Here is a 19,666-nt window from a genome sequence, read left to right on the forward strand (position 1 = left end):
GGTGGTAAGAGACCATGTGCAGCAGAGACAAGACACCTCAGTTAAGGCCATATTAGATCATTTGGAACCCCACAAATCTGTCCAGTTTGCAGTTGCATGAATGAGCCCAGCCAGTGTCAGAAGAACACCAGGCTGATCTCAGCCCAACATGCACAGAATCCTGAGCTAAATAAATGGCTGGTGTTTGAAGCCACAAAATCTTGGGGTTCTTTGTTACATAGCAAGAACTAACTCATACAGTCCCTCCCCATGAGCCTAGGATGGCAGAGGACATGACATATTTATTTCTATATCTTTCTCAGGACTTGCAATCCAGGCAAGAAAGAGCTGACAACAAGAAGGAGAAAGGGCTGCTGGGCATTAATGCTTTTTCATGGGTGGAGCACTCACCCTGAATCAGATCCATTGCCACACAGTAAACGATCAGAAGTGCCTGGTTTGTTGGTGTAGTAATCTGTAAAATAAAGGAAGAAGTGAAAGATTTACATGATGCTGAACCTTCAACTCAAGCCTTGAGTGGTGAAAGCCACACCTGCTAGGTCTTCTGCCTGAGCCATGCAAGTTCCCTTGGCCATGTGCCCTCAGTGGGCTTGCTGGGACACTTGGAAGGGAAAACATCTCATCTGGGAAGAGAAAAGCTGAGCAGTGGCTTCAGCTCTGAGCTTCCTCCAGCAGAGGCAGAATGACCTGCCTCTTGATTGCGAGCTCATTTTCTTATAAAGGGGACACTGGGCACAGAGAATGGGAAACCTGAAAGTAAAACATAACTCACAAGAAGCATTTCAGCAGAAAGAGGAATCAAAACATGTGACTATACAGGTATGCAGGGGCTTCACACCTCCCGCCAACCAGACCTTGGTCCCTACGGCAGAAATTCCACTCCTGTTTTTCATGAGAAGAATAATTGGCTGTCTCGTTGACAAGTGTGCAATTCTTGACACATTTGTTCTTGAGATTGCCCTTGAAGAGCTGCAGGCCCACCAGGGCAAAGACACTCAGGCAGAAGATGGTGAGGATGGTCACATCAGCCAGCTTCCTCACTGAGTGGATCAGGGCCCCCACGATGACCTTCAGCCCTGTGGAGAGATGACAGTGATACTCCACATGGATGAGGTGCCACATGGACGTGCCTGGCACGTTTGCATCTTAACTGTCTTACCCTGCAGGTGTGAGGTAGTTTATAAACTCTCGGGCAGTTCCAAGCCCATTTCTTCATCTGAACCTTGCAATAAGCCTGAGTGACAGGCAGTTAGAGATTACTGTCCCACTGTAAAGATGAGGTAACTGAGACCCAGGCAATGCATTTTTAAAATCATCTTTTTTCCCCTCCTTTTTTGGCCACAGTGGTAGCATATGGAGTTCCCAGGCCAGGGGCTTGAATCTGAGTGACATCTGTGACCCATGCCATAGCAGCAGCAACATTGGATAATTAACCCATTGCACCAGGCCAGGGATCAAACCAGCAATGCCACAGAGAAAAGCCAGATCATTAACACACTGTGCCACAGTGGGAAACTACTAGAATCATCTTAAAGCTAATAAATTCCTGACAGGAGAAACTCTATTTAAAAATTAATTGCTGGGTAACTGCTATGTTCCAGGCACTGTGCTAGGCATGAGGATACCGACCTCACTCGTCATTTGACATCTGTTTTTCTGTCCTCACTCCAGTCCTGGGAGGTAGCTTGAGGTGGGAGAAACATGAACCTCAGTGTTTACGTGTGTGTGTGTGTGTGTGTGTGTGTGTGTGTGTGTGTAAGAGAGAGACAGGGAGAGGGAAGAAGTCAGGAGAGAAGGAGGAGGGAGATATGCACGAGAGAAAGAACAGGTCTGACACACAAAGACACAGAGAGATGCACATAGCAATAGAGTGAGGCGATGAAAGACACTGAGAGTCACTGAGGCAGAAAGAGAAGGAGCACAGCTGGCAGCAAGGATGGGAACCCTGCTTGTTTAAGGAAGGATGATTTGTTGCTCTGGCAAAGGAAATCATCTCTTTGGGAAAGCAGTTTCCCAAATTGCAGAAAGTGTTCTGACCAGGGAAGCAGACTGCAATCTAGCCTGGCCTTCTCATTTTGGTTAAGAAATAACCCAGTGAGCATCCCCTGCCTCATGTGGTCCCTGTTGGGAGCCAAGCAATGATTAAGGCACTGGCCTATGGTTGGGCTGTCTGACAAGTGAGGGAAAACTCCATAGCTTTATTGAGCAGGTGGGCACACAGAGGAAGCCTGGGGGTGGGGGATGTGGGGAAACTGAGAAAGACAAGGGAGAATCCTTGAGAGTGTTGACTGTGGCAGAGCCCTGAGGATGCATATGGGTTGAGGGAAGAGAGAAAGAGGGGCTCTCCTGATGGACAAGCAGCAAGGCTAAGGGCAATGAGCAAAAAATCTTTGAGTGTCTGTGGATTCTGGAATATTATGTGAAGTGGGTAGAGGAGAGAGATGAGGCAGGAAGGGTTCTGGACAGACTAGGTCTTATATACAAAACTAAGGGTTTTCCTGGCTGAGAGTAAGTGACAGAGCTACCAAGAGGCAGAACTGACTACTTATTGCTGCAACTTTTTTCATGAAGAACATTGTCCAGTGGCAGGTGGCAAAGACTTTCCAATTGCTCCCTGCAGAGCCAGATACAGAACTGTGGAAAGACACTTCTGCTCTAATGTATTTCTGTTTCCCAAATGAGGGCATAGGTTCTCTGGGGTGAAGGAGTGGGGACAACTCATCAGGCCACAAGGGGGAAGCATTGAGTGCTGTCTCACGGCTTTTAACCTGGTCTCTGGCCTCCCCATACCCTCCATCAACCCAGCTGGGGAGGAGGAATATCACTGGGTTACTACTGGTGGCGACAGAGATCTTGGAGGCCCAACGAGGTGAGCCCTGACGGAGTACTTTTGTTTCTGAATCATCTGCAAACAAGAATCGCCTAATTATTTTCTCTTCTGTGAGTCCAAAGCCAGCGCTAAGGCTCAAACTTTCAGATCCACGGACATGGCAGAGACATTCACCAGAGCCTAGGGCTGCCTTTCTCCCTCTTCCCTGTTTTCAAGTTTACACCTTTAGTCTAAAGTATAAATGAGAATCCACTGGAGGTTTGCCTGAACCCCTCAACAGGAACATAAAATGAGGACATGACCTTCTCATCATTTGTCAGTGGCGAAGCCATGAGGACAGAATATTGGCTCAGAATCAACACGTGAGGGTTCCAGATCACACTTTGCCTCTAGTGATGAAGACCTGGGATTGCGTTTTCTACTCTTTGGGCCTCAGTCTCTTTGGCTCTTAAATGAGGACAATAGCCCATGCTCTGGAACTTTACAGGGCTCTTGTAAAAATCAAAGCGGGACATCAGGCTGTGGAAACCAACATGTGCTCTATGAATAAATGTGCTGGTTAAAGCAGCTCACCTGGGATCACAGACACTGTTTTTAGAGCTCTGAGAACTCTGAACGTCCGCAGACCTGAGATCCCTCGGAGATCTATCGCTTCACCAACATATCTGGAGGACCAGAAATCAATCAGCATCTCTGCAAGAAGTGGGTCTTGAGAATTCATGCAGCATAAATAAGGACACTTGGGTAACACAATCCTAGGAAGGACCCAGAACAGACACTGAGAATGTACACCTACAGACTGACAGGAACACTGATTTCTATGTTTTCCAGAATGGCCCCTTTGGGAAGACGTGATCTATGGGGCTCTGTCTGCTTCATGTGTGGATGGATATTCAAGCACGTGGATGCTGAGCCTTGTCTGATTCCCTCTGACAGGCTAGTTATCAGCTCAGTTTTGAGGTCTCCAACTTCTCTTTGAGGGTGTGGGACCAACCTGGAAAATGACTCCTAGAGTAAAAATCTATAGCAAGAGAATCCCAGGCCACGCAGTCACAAGTGAGGAGGCTGGATAGAGGGAAGGAAACACACCCAGAGTGGGAGCCTGGCTACACCTACAACCCCACACAGATGCACAGACAAAGCAGTGTGGAGAAACACTCACGCCAGGGTGATGACACTAAAATCCAGCCAGTTCCAAGGATCTCGCAGGTAAGTGAACTCATTTAGACAAAATCCTCTTGCCAGTATCTTTATCAAGGCTTCAAAGGTATAAATGACAGTGAAGACATACCTGGGAGGGAAGGCAGTGAAGGAATATTAACTGTGCCTTGGAGAGAGCTCAGGAAGGGAGGGGCTGTGATTGTTCCAAAGGAAAATATACAAAGATCATCACCAAGGTGGGAAGGGGGAGAAGGTAAGGTAAGGAGATGGGACACAGACTGAAGAACTCAGAGGAATCACACAGCTGGGTGGGGCGGGGAGGGAAGTTTGTGGATGATCAGCAGCCACTGCTCCTCTGAAGGTAGGCAAAGGGAGATGGCAGGACCCCTGCAATGATGTTCTGAACAAAGTTTCTCCTGCTCCATGAGGTTCCCTGAGGCTTCCTGCCCCGAGAGAAGCTTCAGCTCCTCTCTGAATTCGTTGATGGTGGAAGCTACCAAAGAAGGAGGAGGCTGGCTACATCCCTCCTCTCCAGACAGCTCTGCTTCCAATTGTCTTTTCTTCTCACATCATGCCTGGTCTGCTGGCATTTCTGGCTGCAGGGATTCCAGTCTAAGAGCCATATAAAGCAGTGAACAACTAGGTGTCATGGAAGAAAAAAAGCATCTAAATTCACAGACATTTTCCCAGGAGGATGGATCCAGTTAGACAATGTCATCTCAAAACAGCTCTTTTTGTTTTCTGCTGGGTGCTTTGTGGGTTTGGATTTGAAGATGGATCTGAAGCCGAGGTTGAGAATAGGGTAGTGCTTCTGAAGTGTTCAGAAGCCCTCAATCACCTAGAGTGGTTCTCAAACTCTAGCACACATTTGACCCCCTGGAGGGCTTGTTGAAGCATAGGTTTCTGGGCTCTATGCCCAGAGTTTCTGTTTCAGTAAGTCTGGGGTAGGGCCCAAGAATTTGCATTTCTAACAGGTTCCCAGAAGAGGTTAATGCTGCTGGCTTGGGGAGTTCCATGGTTCTACCTTTTTAGAACCATTGACCAAAGCGATTCAGATGCATGCATACACCACACCTACTACTGGATATATTACCTTTTTCAAATTGTAAAATTATAAATGTAAACTCTAATATGAAAAATGAAAAGACTTTTAGTTTAATATGGCATATTGAACATATGTGTTTACCTCCATCCTCTCCGAAATCCTTCTTAAATGATAGTAAAAGGAATTTTTTAAATAGCGTAAATTCACTAGGACAATGATGATGGAGAACAAAACAGCATTTTGGAAATTAGCATGGAAACAGATGAGTGATAACTGACAGCAGACCTAGAAAGCTGAAGCCTTAAGCTGGAAGTGGGGGAAGTCCCAGAAGCAAGTCAACCTACATGGCAGAGCAGCTTAGGACTTGAGGATGAAAATACCTCTGAAAGTGGGGTTTGGCAAGATGATGGCAAGTGTGGCTGAAAGGGCAGTTTCAAAGTCTTTATAAGAAGCAGTTGGGCTTTCCTTTTTTTTTTTTTTTTTTTTTTTTTTTGTCTTTTTGCTATTTCTTGGGCTGCTCCAGCGGCATATGGAGATTCCCAAGCTAGGGGTCTAATTGGAGCTGTAGCTGCCGGCCTACGCCAGAGCCACCGCAATGCAGGATCGTTAACCCACTGAGCAAGGGCAGGGATCGAATCCACAACCTCATGGTTCCTAGTCGGATTCATTAACCACTGCGCCACGACGGGAACTCTGAAGCAGTTGGGCTTTCTAAACCTCATGCCATACTACCATTCAGGGAGGAAGTAACTCCTCTCATCTGGAAATAGACTGAACAAGAGAGAGACAGAATTGCATCCTGAAAAAGGAAAAATCTCTGGAAAAGAGCTATGCATCACGCCTAGAGAACATCTAGACCAGACTGATGCAGATGAGGGACTCTAAGAGGGATTTCCCCAAGAAAAATGGAAACTGATGGATAACCTGCTACAGTCAAGTAAACTGAATGAAACCTCTGGGAAAGAGTTTCAATGCAAATTAGTGGTAAATAAATAGAAAACTGAGCAAATGAAGAAATGAAATCCTTATTAACTTCAGAGAAAGCAAAAAAATTGCACAAAAAGGAAATGTAACCAAAGTATACTGCATGATACAGCCGTGAACAGTATTTGCTTAGTAACACTATTATATAATCATATATGCAGTCAAACAATGTACATATTATCTGATTATCTAACCAAAAATTATAATAAAACTATAATGGGAAGATGAGTGTGAGAGGAAATCAACATGTGTATGTGGAACTAATCCATTTTTTTCCATAACAAGGCTAATAGGTAATACCTAACATAGAAAAGTTTTTCTAAATAGTAGTCTGAATATATTTTTAGAGATAAGGAGGTATCAGAAGAAAGCAGTAAAAACCGCTGAGAGTGGTGGCCTCTGGAATTATGGGATTAGGGGTGAGAAGATGAGAAATATGAAATTGTGGTTTTTGTTAGAATCTTTATGGACTTATGCGACCTTTTAAGCCATAGATCTGTACATCTTAAATAAAAGTAAAAATCAAAACAAAATGTGAATAGCAGTAACTTTTTTTTTTTTTCCCTATCTGCGAGAGGAGCAATCTCATTTGAAATCATTCATGACGAATCTGTATCTGTCTGGGTAGCTGATAGAGCTGTCAGCTGCCATAGCTTGTTGGGTTCCCCCCACTCTTTATGTTTTCTGAATTAGAAAATCTTAACTCAGAATTATAGGTTGTTGTGACGTTTTGACAGATATTTCTGGCCTTTCAGATCAAACGCAGATCCAAAAATTATGGGAGAGTTGTCTCTAAAGACTATGTTCAGTGTTTCACCAGAGGACCAGGGCCCCAGCTTAGTGCTGCTGAAAGCTAGAAGGTTAAAGGTCTCAGCTTGGGAGGCAGCGGCTGATGGAATCACAGCCTCTCTGGTGGCATTTGGCTCACCAGGTATTTCTGCATGTTCAGTTGCAAATTTGGATGTGATTTCTAATATGCGAAGGCATATTTTTAATATTTTTCCTGATGAAGAAAATCATCGGTTTTGGGGAAAAGTCGAACTCCTAGCCACTGAGCTATGTGCACCACTGTTCAGTTCTAAGAAGTCATGATGTCCAATCATTTAAAAATCCTGGGAGTTCCCATCGTGGCGCAGTGGTTAATGAATCCGACTAGGAACCATGAGGTTGCGGGTTCGATCCCTGCCCTTGCTCAGTGGGTTGACGATCCAGCGTTGCCGTGAGCTGTGGTGTAGGTTGCAGACGCGGCTCGGATCCTGCGTTGCTGTGGCTCTGGCGTAGGCCAGTGGCTACAGCTCCAGTTCGACCCCTAGCCTGGGAACCTCCATATGCCGCGGGAGCGGCCCAAAGAAATAGCAAAAAGACAAAAAAAAAAAAATAAAAATAAAAATAATAAAAATAAAAAATTCTGATACTTAGATTCTGAAGTCAAAGATCCATGCTATTCAAAATCCTAAATGTATGACTGAGAAATGCCTCATGTATTCCTAGAAATGGTAATTTAAAAAATTTTACTCCTTATTTGAAAACACTGCAAACCATTTTTGTTTGCCAGCCAGAGCAGTTCAATGTGGAAAAGCATCTTGTACTCATTTTTCATTTCAGCCCTGTAGGCTGAGCAGACATATATTAAATGGCCACAATCAGCTTGTAGTCACAACTTCTATGACATTCCTCAACAGCAAATCTGGGTCTGGAGGCAATGAACCCCCACTGTTTTCATCAATGAGATATAGACTACATTCAGAAGCAACATCTTCCATTGCTATAGCAATGCCTTTCCTTGCTGACGATGTAGTGGGAGTTTCTTCAATATTAATTCAACCATTTTTTTGTTTGTTTATTTTTGTCTTTTTAGGACCGCACCCACGGCATATGGATTCCTAGGCTACGGGTCTAATCGGAGCTGTAGCCGCTGGCCTACACCACAGCCACAGCAACACCAGATCTGAGCCGTGTCTGCGACCTACACCACAGCTCATGGCAATGCCAGATCCTTAACCCACTGCTTGAGGCCAGGGATTGAACCGCAACCTCATGGTTCCTAGTCAGATTCGTTTCTATTGTGCCACAACGGGAACTCCTAATTCAACTATTTTTCAATTGTGGTAAAATACACATTACGTAAAATTTACTACTTTAACCATTTTAAAGTATGCAATTCAGTGGCATTAAGCACACACATTCACAAAATTATGCAACCATCACCACGATCCATCTCCAGAACTTTTTCATCATTACAAACAGAAAATCTGTACCCACTAAATAACTCCCCATTTCTCCCTCTCCAGCTTCCTGACAACCTCTATTCTACTTTCTGTATCCAAAAATTTGCCTATTCTAGGTACCTCATGTAAGTAGAATTAGATAATACTTGTCCTTTCATGTCTGGCTAATTTTACTTAGCACATTTTAAAGGTTCATCCATGTTGTGGCATATAGCAGAATCTCATTCCTTTTTAAGGCTGAATAATATTCTACTGTGTGTACATACCACATTTTGTTCATCCATTTATCTTTTGATAGGACATTTGGAAAGCTTTTGGCCATTGTGAATAATGCTGCTATGAACACTAGTATACAAGCTAATATACCTTTTTAAGTCCATTTTGAAATTTACAAAATAATCTTTAATGAAACCAGAAATATCTTCTTTTAAAAATCTTTTTAGGAGTTCCCGTCGTGGCACAGTAGTTAACGAATCCAACTAGGAACCATGAGGTTGCAGCTCAATCTCTGGCCTTGCTCAGTGGGTTAAGGATCCAGCATTGCCATGAGCTGTAGTGTAGGTCACAGATGCAGCTCACATCTGGCGTTGCTGTGCCCTGGTGTAGGCTGGAGGCTACAGCTCAGGTTAGACCCCTAGCCTGGGAACCCCCATATGCCATGGGAGTAGCCCTAGAAAAAGCAAAAAGACAAAAAAAAATCTTTTTAAATAGGACAAAAAGTCACTGAGTGCTTCACTCTCACATATATGGTGAATATGTACTGACAATTTATCATTTTACTCAACTCTAAAGTAAAACATCTGCTTGTTTACATACATAACAGTCATGGATTTTATTTATTTATTTATTTAAATCAAAGTATAGTTGATTTACAATGTTGTGACAATTTCTGCTATACAGCAAAGTGACTCAGTCATACATGTATGTATTCTTTTTTATATTCTTTTCCATCATGGTCTATCCCAGGTGATTGGATTTAGTTCCCTATGCTATATAGTAGGATCTTATTGTTTATCAATTCTAAATGTATTAGTTTGCATCTACTAACTTCAAATTCCTGATCTATCCCACTCCCTCCCCCTAACAGTCATTAATTTTAAATGCCACCCACATGAAAAGAAATCCAATAGTTCTGATAAAGGAATTCTGATTATTTCTTGCTTGCTTTCCAACTACAATATTTGTCATTGATTTTGAAGCTGGTTCCATGTCTAACTAGCAAGAGTATAACTGTGTTTGGTTTTGCTATAAAGACAAATGATGACTATATAGTTTTCATGTTTTTCAAACTTTAACATAAAATTTTGACAATTTTGTACTGGAAATCCTTGTTTTGTGTTTGTACTAGAGACAGTTAATTGGTTCAAAACTGAGGTTGGTAAACTTTATCAGAAAATTATATGGAGGGAGTTCCCTCATGGCTCAGCAGTAACAAACCTGACTAGTATCCACGAAGATGCAGGTTCAATCCCAGGCTTTGCTCAGTGGGTTAGGGATCCCGTGTTGCCGTGAGCTGAAGTGTAGACTGCAGATGTGGATCGGATCTGACATTGCTGTGGCTGTGGCATCGGCCGGCGGTTATAGCTCTGATTTAGCTCCTAGCCTGGGAATTTCTATATACTGTTGGTGCAGCCCTAAAAAGACAAAATAATAATAATAATAATAACAATAAGAATAATATGGAAGTTTTGGTAGCTTTCTATTATTATTTGATAAAAATGTTAACAGATAATAAACTTGGTACTAGGACAAAAGGATCATTGATCCAAAAAAATTTAATTATCATTTTTCACTGTCATACTCCGTTTTCTTATTTATTTTTATCTGCTTTTGTGAGATTATCCACATCCATTGTCCACTTGTCTCTTGACATACAGATTCAGGCTTTATGTTTGTGAAAGAGATCATTCATTACTTTTATTTGTAAGCTAATTTCATATTGTAGAATTTATTTTTCTATTTTCATCCCTATTGTTATATTTCTCCAAACCACTTCTGAAATGATGGTTTATTTTTTGAATAGTGATATTATGCAATGGTAACAATGATAAATGCAAGTTTAACAAATGTAAATGTAGTGTCAGAAGACAATACCTTTGTTAAGATAAAGTATTCAAGATTAAGTCAGTCCTTGAATCACATAAACTGCTTGCTTTTTTTGGTGGGGGGGCATACCCACGGCATATGGAAATTCCCAGGCTAGGGGTCAAATTGGATCTGTAACCACTGGCCTACCCCACAGCTATAGCAATGCCAGATCCCAGCCTCGTCTGTGACCTACACCACAGCTCATGGCAACGCCAGATCCTTAACCCACTGAGTGAGGCCAGGGATTGAACCTGCATTCTCATGGATGCTAGTCAGATTTGTTTCCACTGAGCCACAATGGGAACTCCCCTACACTGCTTTTGAGAACATAAAAAGTCAGAAAATCTACAAAAATTATGATTAATCGTAAATTTCAGATTCTTAAATCATCTGTTCATAAAATGATGGCATTGCTTTTTCTTCTGAATCTTTCCAGTGATTTAGAGGCTACTGAGAGAATTCTAGTGACTAGTAGAGATCCTTTCATTATTACTGAGAAATACTGTGGGATTTGTGGATCATAAGGTAGTTCTATATTCAGTTTTCTGAGGAACTTCCATACTGCTTTCCATAACGGTTGTACCAATTTACATTCCCACCAACAGTGTAGAAGGGCTCCCTTTTCTCCATACCCTCTCCAGCATATTTTTTGTAGACTTATTAATGATAGCCATTCTGACCGGTGTGAGGTGGTAACTCATTGTAGTTTTGATTTGCATTTCTCTAATAATTAGTGATGTTGAATATCTTTTCATGTGCCTACTGGCCATATGTATGTCTTCTTTAGAGAAATGTCTATTTAGGTCTTCTGCCATTTTTCTATTGGGTTGTTTTTCATTGTTGTTGTTGTTGTTGCTGAGTTGTATGAGCAGTTTGTTTATTTTGGAGATTAGCCCCTTGTACCATATGATTCAGCAATCCCACTTCTGAGTATATATCCAGACAAAACTATAATTTGAAATGATACACACACCCCTATGTTCACTGAAGCACTATTCACAATAGCCAAGACATGGAAGCAACCTAAATGCCATTGACAGATGAATAGGTTAAGAAAATGTGGTACATATATACAATGGAATACTATTCAGCCATAAAAAAGGAATGAAATAATGACATTTGCAGCAACATGGATGCAACTAGAGATTCTCATACTAAGTGAAGTGAGTCAGAGAGAAAGAAAAGCACCATATGATATCACTTATATGCAGAATTGAAAATATGGCACAAATGAACCTATCTACAAAAGAGAAACAGACTCATGGACATAGAGAATGGACTTGTGGTTGCCAAGGGGGAGGGGATAGGAAGTGGGAGGGATGGGGAGTTTGGGGTTAGTAGATGCAAATGACTGCAGTTAGAATGGAGAAGCAATGAGGTCTTACTATATAGCACAGGGAACTATATCCAGTCTCTTGGGAAAAACCATGATGGAAAATAATATAAGAAAAATAATACATATATATATGTATATATATATTTTTTTCTGGGTCACTATGCTGCACAGCATAAATTAACACAACACTGTAAATCAACTATACTCTAATTTAAAAGAAAACAAGCAACCCTCCTGCACTGTTGGTGGGAATGTAAACTGGTACAGCCACTATGGAGAACAGTTTGGAGATACCTTAGAAATCTATACATAGAACTTCCATATGACCCCGCAATCCCACTCTTGGGCATCTATCCGGACAAAGCTCTACTTAAAAGATACACATGCACCCGCATGTTCATTGCAGCACTATTCACAATAGCCAGGACATGGAAACAACCTAAATGTCCATCGACAGATGATTGGATTCGGAAGATGTGGAACATCTTCCATACACAATGGAATCCTACTCAGCCATAAAAAAGAATGACATAATGCCATTTGCAGCAACATGGATGGAGCTAGAGAATCTCATACTGAGTGAAATGAGCCAGAAAGACAAAGACAAATACCATATGATATCACTTATAACTGGAATCTAATATCCAGCACAAATGAACATCTCCTCAGAAAAGAAAATCAAGGACTTGGAGAAGAGACTTGTGGCTGCCTGATGGGAGGGGGAGGGAGTGGGAGGGATCGGGAGCTTGGGCTTATCAGACACAACCTAGAATAGATTTACAAGGAGATCCTGCTGAATAGCATTGAGAACTTTGTCTAGATACTTACTCATGTTGCAACAGAAGAAAGGGTGGGGGAAAAAATGTAATTGTAATGTATACATGTAAGGATAACCTGACCCCCTTGCTGTACAGTGGGAAAATTAAAAAAAAATATTAAAAAAAAGAAAATAAAATAAAAGAAAACAAGCAAAAAAGAAAAAAAAGAAAAAAAAAGAAAGAAATACTATGGGGGATGGAAAGAGCTAAACTGTTCCACAGAACAGAGTGAGAATTTGGAATTCTCAGAGATAATACAGAAGGAAGACAGTGAGGCAGAGAGATGGAAAAACAACCCAAAGGGACAGTTTATGTGAGAAGATTGTAAGTCAAACTCAGGTACCAAGATAGATCAAATGAATAAGCATCATTTTTTTTTTCTTTTTTGGCTGCCCCACACCATATGGAGTTCCTGGACCAGGGATCAGATTCAAGCCACAGCTGCAACTTATGCCACAGCTGCAGCAATGTCAGATCTTTAATCCATTGTGCCGGGCCAAGGATTGAACCTGTGTCCCAGCCCTGCAGAGACTCTGCTAATCTCATTGCACTTACAGTGGGAACTTCCGAGCTAGATCAAATGAAATGCTAGCAAACTGAATCCAGCAGTGCTCAAGCTGGAACCATTAAAATAGATTAGCAGAGTTCCCTTCGTGGTGCAGTGGTTAACGAATCTGACTAGGAACCATGAGTTTTGGTCCCTGCCCTTGCTCAGTAGGTTAATGATCTGGCGTTGCCGTGAGCTGTGGTGTAGGTTGTAGACATGGCTCGGATCCTGTGTTGCTGTGGCTCTGGCATAGGCCGGTGGCTACAGCTCCAATTGGACCCCTAGCCTGGGAACCTCCATATGCCGTGGGAGCGGCCCAAGAAATAGCAAAAAAAGACAAAAAAAAAATAGATTAGCAAATTTATTAATGTAATCTACTATATTAACAGATAAAAGACTATGATAATCTTAAACACAGAAATATTGATTAAAAACCAACACTCATTCAAAATGAAACTCAAACCAAAAATGGAAAGAAATTTCCATAACTTGACAAGGGGTAATTATGAGAACCCCATAGTCATCATGCTGATAGTGAAATATTAGAAGCATAATCTTTAGACGCAAGAGCAAAAGGAATATTCTGCTACTATAGCTTCAATTTAGCATTGTGCTGAAAGTCCTGGCCAGTTTAATAAGATAGGAAAAATAAACAAGTGGTATAAGGATCATACAGGAAGAAATAAGTTCATCATTATTTGCAAATGATATAATTGTTTAAATAGGAATTGTTAAAGGAGTTCAGCAAGGTTACTGAATGAAAAACCAACATATAGAAAATTAATAACAATAATTTATTTTAGAAATAAAAATAAATATTCAAAAGGGCAAACAAAATGATAATGTATCTAGAGATAAGATATGTAAGAACTTTACAGAAGACATCAAATGTTATAGAAGAATATAAAAGGAGGTTTATATGAATTGGGAGATACAACTATATATGTTGTAAATATGGCAATTCTTCCTGTGATGATAAATTCAATGCATTTACAATCAAGGTTTCAGCATATTTGTAAGAAAAGAGCTGAAAAATCTGATCCTTAAATTGATACGGAAAAGTAAAGAAACAGGAAGAACCAACATAATTTTTAAGAAGACAAGTTAACTGGGATGCTATGATCAACCAGGTCAAACATTATTATAAATCATTTAGGTTCTGTGGTGTTGATTCAAGGAGTGATGTAATAGATTATTAGGAGAAATAGACTTGGATACACATGGGAATCTGGTGCATGAATTAGTAGAAGGAATCATTCAGGAAATAATCTATTAAAAATGGTGTTGTGAATAATCCATATGGAAAAATATTAGAAGCTTATCACACACCATGCACACACACACAAAAGTCTAGGAGGATGAAATATCTAAATGTAGAAAGAAATATTATGACTTTTAGAAGAAAATACAGGAAAATATCTTATGGAACATTTCGCAGTGATAAAAAATTACCAAATGGATACATGTATCCATTTAGATAAATCTCAAAAACACAATATTGATTTTTAAAGCATCAGCTAAAGCATGCATGTAATATATCATTCATATGAATTTGAAAAGACAGAAAATAATACTTTATGTCTGTGCTTCCAGCTACCCATCTTCCTGTTTGCCCTAAGTTCAACTTCATTTCACCATTCTTTTCCAAGTAAGATAACATTTATCTTTCCACTGTGCTTTTTCCTACAGCCAAATTGCTGTATTTTGTCAATTTTTTTTCCAGATTTTCAGTATGTTTAGTGACGGGTGCCCCATGGCCATCAAAGGGCCCTTTCAATGACACTCTGTGAGTTCAGGGGGTCGGGAGGGTGGAAAAGTTTTGCTCTGGATGTTGTTTACACTTTTTCCATTCCTTAGCTTTCCATCTTTTTATCTCATTCTGGGGACCAATCTGACATTTTGGCATTTCTCCACTTTGGCTCAATGGATCTCTAGTTTCTTTCCAGCACAAGGGGGTACAAAAAAAGGAACACACACATATGGAATGGAATATATATATACAGATATAGATATAAAATCTTCTCTCAAGCAGACAGGTGGGCAGGCAGTCAGGGAGGCAGGTAACAGGGAAGCAGGTAACAGGTAACAAGAAGCAGGTAACAGAGCAAAGCTAATGTTTGGGGGTTGGTAATGGCAGGGAGGGGAGATAGGGATGGGAACCCCTTGTGTTTAAAAGACTGTATCAAGAACATGGCTATAAAATTGGCTCCTGGTGTTACACTGACTATAATTTAATTTTTACTGAAAAATACACAGCATGATACATGCAGTCTCAGTCTATCCCAAGGATGTTTACTATGTCCCTCTGGGCTCCCAGCAACAGTGGGTGCTACCAGTTTCATTTCAAAAATAAAATCTGGAGTCTGAATATTTTCTTGAGGCCAATGATGCTGAACATCACCCAATACCTGTCACACACAGTTCTAGAACTAGGACCAGCCAGGTTTATTTTTATCTTTTCTATTTTTTAAAGTGTGTTTATAAAGGAAATTTTATCAATAATTTAATTAATATAAAATCTGACAGAATAGATTTAATAATTAGTGGGAATGGAGATTGGTACAACTTTGGAAGATGATTTGGCAATATCTCAAAAATTAAAATTGTACATTACTTTTTAAAAAAAAAATTGTACATCCCTTTGACCCAGCAAATCCACTCATAGGAATTCATCTCTCACATTTAACCACATTGTGTGGGTGAAGATCCATGTATATGGATATTCACCAAAGAATACTGATGGCAAAACATGAGGATTTGTTGATTATGATAAACACAAATACCTATCACTAGAATAAGAATTAAATGAATTTTGCTTCATCCATGCAAAATCTTTTCAATCAATTTCTACAAAACATGCTGGGATTTTTATAAGGATTTCATTGAACATATAGATTAATTTCTGACATTATAATAATGGTGAGTCTTCTAATCCATTAAATTTATTTTGATACTTCAAAATTTTTCTCAATAATGTTTTGTCTGGGAGTTCCCATTGTGTTGCAGCAGAAATGAATCCAACTAGTATCCATGAGGATGCAGGTTCGATCCCTGGCTCAGTGGGTCGGGGATCCGGTGTTGCCGTGAGCTGTAGTGTAAGTTGCAGATGTGGCTGGGATCCCACATTGCTGTGGCTGTGGAGTCGGCCAGCAGCTGTAGCTCCGATTTGACCCCTAGCTTGGGAACTTCATATGTGGAGGATGCAAGCCTAAAAAGCAAAAAAAAAAAAAGCAAAAAAAAAAGTTTTGTCATTGTCAAAATACTTTATACTGTTGTTTTTTTTTTTTTTTTCAGTAAACAGGTCCTGTGCATGTTTTCTTACAATAGCTTTTGAGTTTATTCTACTGTTTATTTTCTAATGAATTAATTTTTTCTGTTTAAATTATTCACTTTTTTTGTTTCTTGACCTTTTACAGTTTTATGTCAGGTACTTAAATAATTTTTTCTTTTTTTTTTTTTTTTTTTTTGGCTGATATAAATATTCTCTGCTTCAATGTTATGGACTATCCCCTAAGCACATCTTTAACTGCACTCTTTTGTTCTGATTAAAGTTTTTTTAATTTTTTTCTTCCCTGGAAATTCTATAATTTTGGTTTGTATCATTTCTTCAATCTAAGAATTCTTTTTTTTTTTTTTCCCCCCAGTGGCAATGCCAGATCCATAACATGCTGCACCACAAGGGAATTTCCCATCTAAGAAATCTTTGGTTTTAAAAATTACCAAATGGTAAGTCCTTTCTCTCTCTCTTTTTTTCTTTTTTGCTTTTTGGGGGCTCACTCGGGGCATATGGAAGTTCCCAGGCTAGGAGTCGAATTGGAACTGTAGCTGTCAGCCTACACCACGCAACAGCAACTCGAGATCCCAGCTGTGTCTGCGACATACACCACAGCTCACAGTAACGCCGGATCCTTTAACCCACTGAGTGAAGCCAGGGATCCAACCTATGTCTTCATGGATCCTAGTCAGGTTCATCAACTGCTGAGCCATGAAGGGAACTCTTTTTTTTTGGTAATTATTTTCTCATTTTATTGCAATGTAATCAGGGAATATTTTCTTTATTATTTCTACTTTTTGGAATTTATTAAAGTTCTACTGTTTAATATTTGGCCAATTTGTATGGTTATTTTTCAGGGAATATAGTTTGAAATGTATTAATTAGATCTTATTAGTTGTGTTATTACTCTGATCACTATATTTTATATACTTTTTGTACAATTGATCTGATTAGAGTTGAAAGAAATTGGCTACATTTTTCTGTCCCTATAATGTTTCTGCCTATATACCCCAATATTCTTTTAATTTTTGATTTATGAACATTGTTGCCACTTTATTTGTTGCAAAGATATACATTACTGTTATGGATTATTTAGCATTACAGGATGTTATTTTTGTCCTGTTTAATAAGCTTTGGCCTAAATTTCACCTTCTCTGATATGAAAATCATGCCTCCTGCTCTTTCTGTTTGCCTTTGCTTACCTATATCTTTGACTGTTTTAAAATTTTGATCTTTATCATTTTGAGTGGTATATTTTTTAGTCAACATAGAGTTCAATATTGCTTTGTTATATAACATGATTTTTTTAAACAGATGAGTAAAACCATTTATATTTATTGACATGATAAATTTACTTGGTCATAGTTTGCTTATAATACTTTTTGTTATGTTTTTAATAATTTTAAAAATATTTCATTGTCTGGTATATTTTATTTGCTTTATTTTTTTCTTTATGATTCTAACTTTAGAGGAGTTTTTATTCTAGTTTTTGTGGTTGCCTTAAAAGTATACATTTATAATTACAATTAAAACCATGTAATACATTGCCTTTGGTATGCTATCTCTTTAACTAATATATCTTATTTCCATTAATTCTCTTTCCTTTCCCCTCTGTTTTATCCATCATCTGATTGTACTTAATAAGATCTTTTTCCTGCTTACCTTTATACTGTTAAATGGAATTATTTTTCATTCCTTGATATATGAACTTTAAAGAATGCTCTTTAACTTCTTGCTATCATAGAAGCAACAATAAGTGAACATATACTGCTCTCATGTTCTTCCTTTTTTCTAGTCCCAGTTTTTGCTATTTGTACCATGTCAACATTTTCAGGGCCTCTGGGTCTTTAGGGGGTTAAATACCTTGATCCTCATTTTTATCCCTCTCTGCAGGCACTATCATTTAACAAGCCCTGGTCTGCTGAGTCATTTACCAATCCTCCGCCCACTTTTGGTCTTCTGAGATTGTTTTGACATCTTTTGTCCTCTGTGCTTTCCTTTCTACTTCTCTTTGTTCTTGTATATTTATACTGTTCTTATTCCCATGCTGTCATTTTACTGGCATTTTGAGAGGGTTGGGGTAAAACATATTCAAGCTATCTTCCATATTTAACCAGAATCCCCAAATAACTTTTGAGAGAAAATGCTTTGCATTAAAAGTTTAAAAAGGATAGAAATTTTACATGCTATATCATCTGTGCATATATATATATATATATATATATATGCATATATATATAGAGAGAGGTACAGAAATACAGAAATAAAGAGAGAAAGAGAGAAAGATACAGAGACAGGGAAAGAGAGACAGAGACAGAAAGAAAGAGAACTAAAATACTGACAGTGACTTATCTATCTAGTGACTATCTTCTGACATATTTTCCAGTATTCTGCACTTTACACAATGGTCATTTATTTTTAAATTATTTTTTTAAAGCTTTTCATTACGATGTGTAACATGCATAATGAAAGTCCACATGAAACAAACTAGTTGTAAAATGAATGCTTGTGTATTAGTCAGCTCAGGCTGCCATATCAAAATACCATAGGTTGAGCAGTTAAACAGCAAATATGTATTTTCTTATAGTTCTATAGGCTGGTGCCAGTGTGATCAGTCCTCTTACTGGCTTGGTAAGGGCAATTTCTAGCTGTGTCTTCACACTGTGGGAGAGCGAGCTCTGGTGTCCATTCCCCTCTTATATAAAGGTACCAGGTCTGTTGGATCACAGCCCTGCCCTACGACCTTATTTAACTTTAATTGCCTCTTTAAAGGCCCTTTCTCTGGTACAGTTACACAGTGCAGGGGTGGTGGCAGTTAGGCCTTCAACACATGAATCTGGAGAGTGGGGGAGCCAGGTACACTGCTCAGTCCACAGCAGCTATGTGACAGTTAGTCATGTCACGAAATGGAACATTTTGAGCACTCACAAGCCCCTTCCTTCCTCTGCCCTAAAGGTTAGTACTTTCTTAATTTGGGGTATTTTTTCTTGCCTTTTTAATTTATATTTTACTTCCAAAATATGCATCCTGAAATGAAATAGTTAAGTTTTGCTTGTTTTTGAATTTTGTGTAAATGTAATCATACTTCGGCAATCTTTTGTGTATGGCTTTTTTTGTTGTTGACTATTATGTTCTTAAGACTCATTCCCATTGTGGAACTATAGTTTATTTATATTTATCACTGTACATTATCCACTTTTAAGAGATCCTACTGTATACCACAGGGAATTATATACAATCTCTTGGGATAGAACATGATGGAATATGAGAAACAGAATGTATATATATATACATTACTGAGTCACTTTTCTGTTCAGCAGAAGCTGGCACAACATTGCAAATCAACTATAATTTC

General features: G+C 39.3%; 1 protein-coding gene across 2 annotated transcripts in view; it reads right to left on the reverse strand.

Annotated features, from left to right (window-relative positions):
• The window catches only part of SCN10A (sodium voltage-gated channel alpha subunit 10), an 86,659-nt gene that overhangs the window by 56,834 nt on the left and 10,159 nt on the right, over positions 1 to 19,666 (reverse strand). For both annotated transcript variants that reach the window (XM_084987746.1, XM_084987747.1), the window contains 4 exons: positions 3,993 to 4,121; positions 3,404 to 3,495; positions 855 to 1,076; positions 391 to 454 (listed from right to left, as the gene is read on the reverse strand). In XM_084987746.1, the coding sequence (XP_084843872.1) occupies positions 391 to 454; positions 855 to 1,076; positions 3,404 to 3,495; positions 3,993 to 4,121 (507 nt within the window). The remainder of the gene's footprint in view (positions 1 to 390; positions 455 to 854; positions 1,077 to 3,403; positions 3,496 to 3,992; positions 4,122 to 19,666) is intronic.

The sequence above is a fragment of the Sus scrofa genome, chromosome 13 (assembly GCF_054392235.1).
Source record: "Sus scrofa isolate SSC_HxYL_T2T_F1_AM1 chromosome 13, Sscrofa_HxYL_maternal_Yorkshire_Landrace_v2.0, whole genome shotgun sequence".
Classification (NCBI taxonomy): domain Eukaryota; kingdom Metazoa; phylum Chordata; class Mammalia; order Artiodactyla; family Suidae; genus Sus; species Sus scrofa.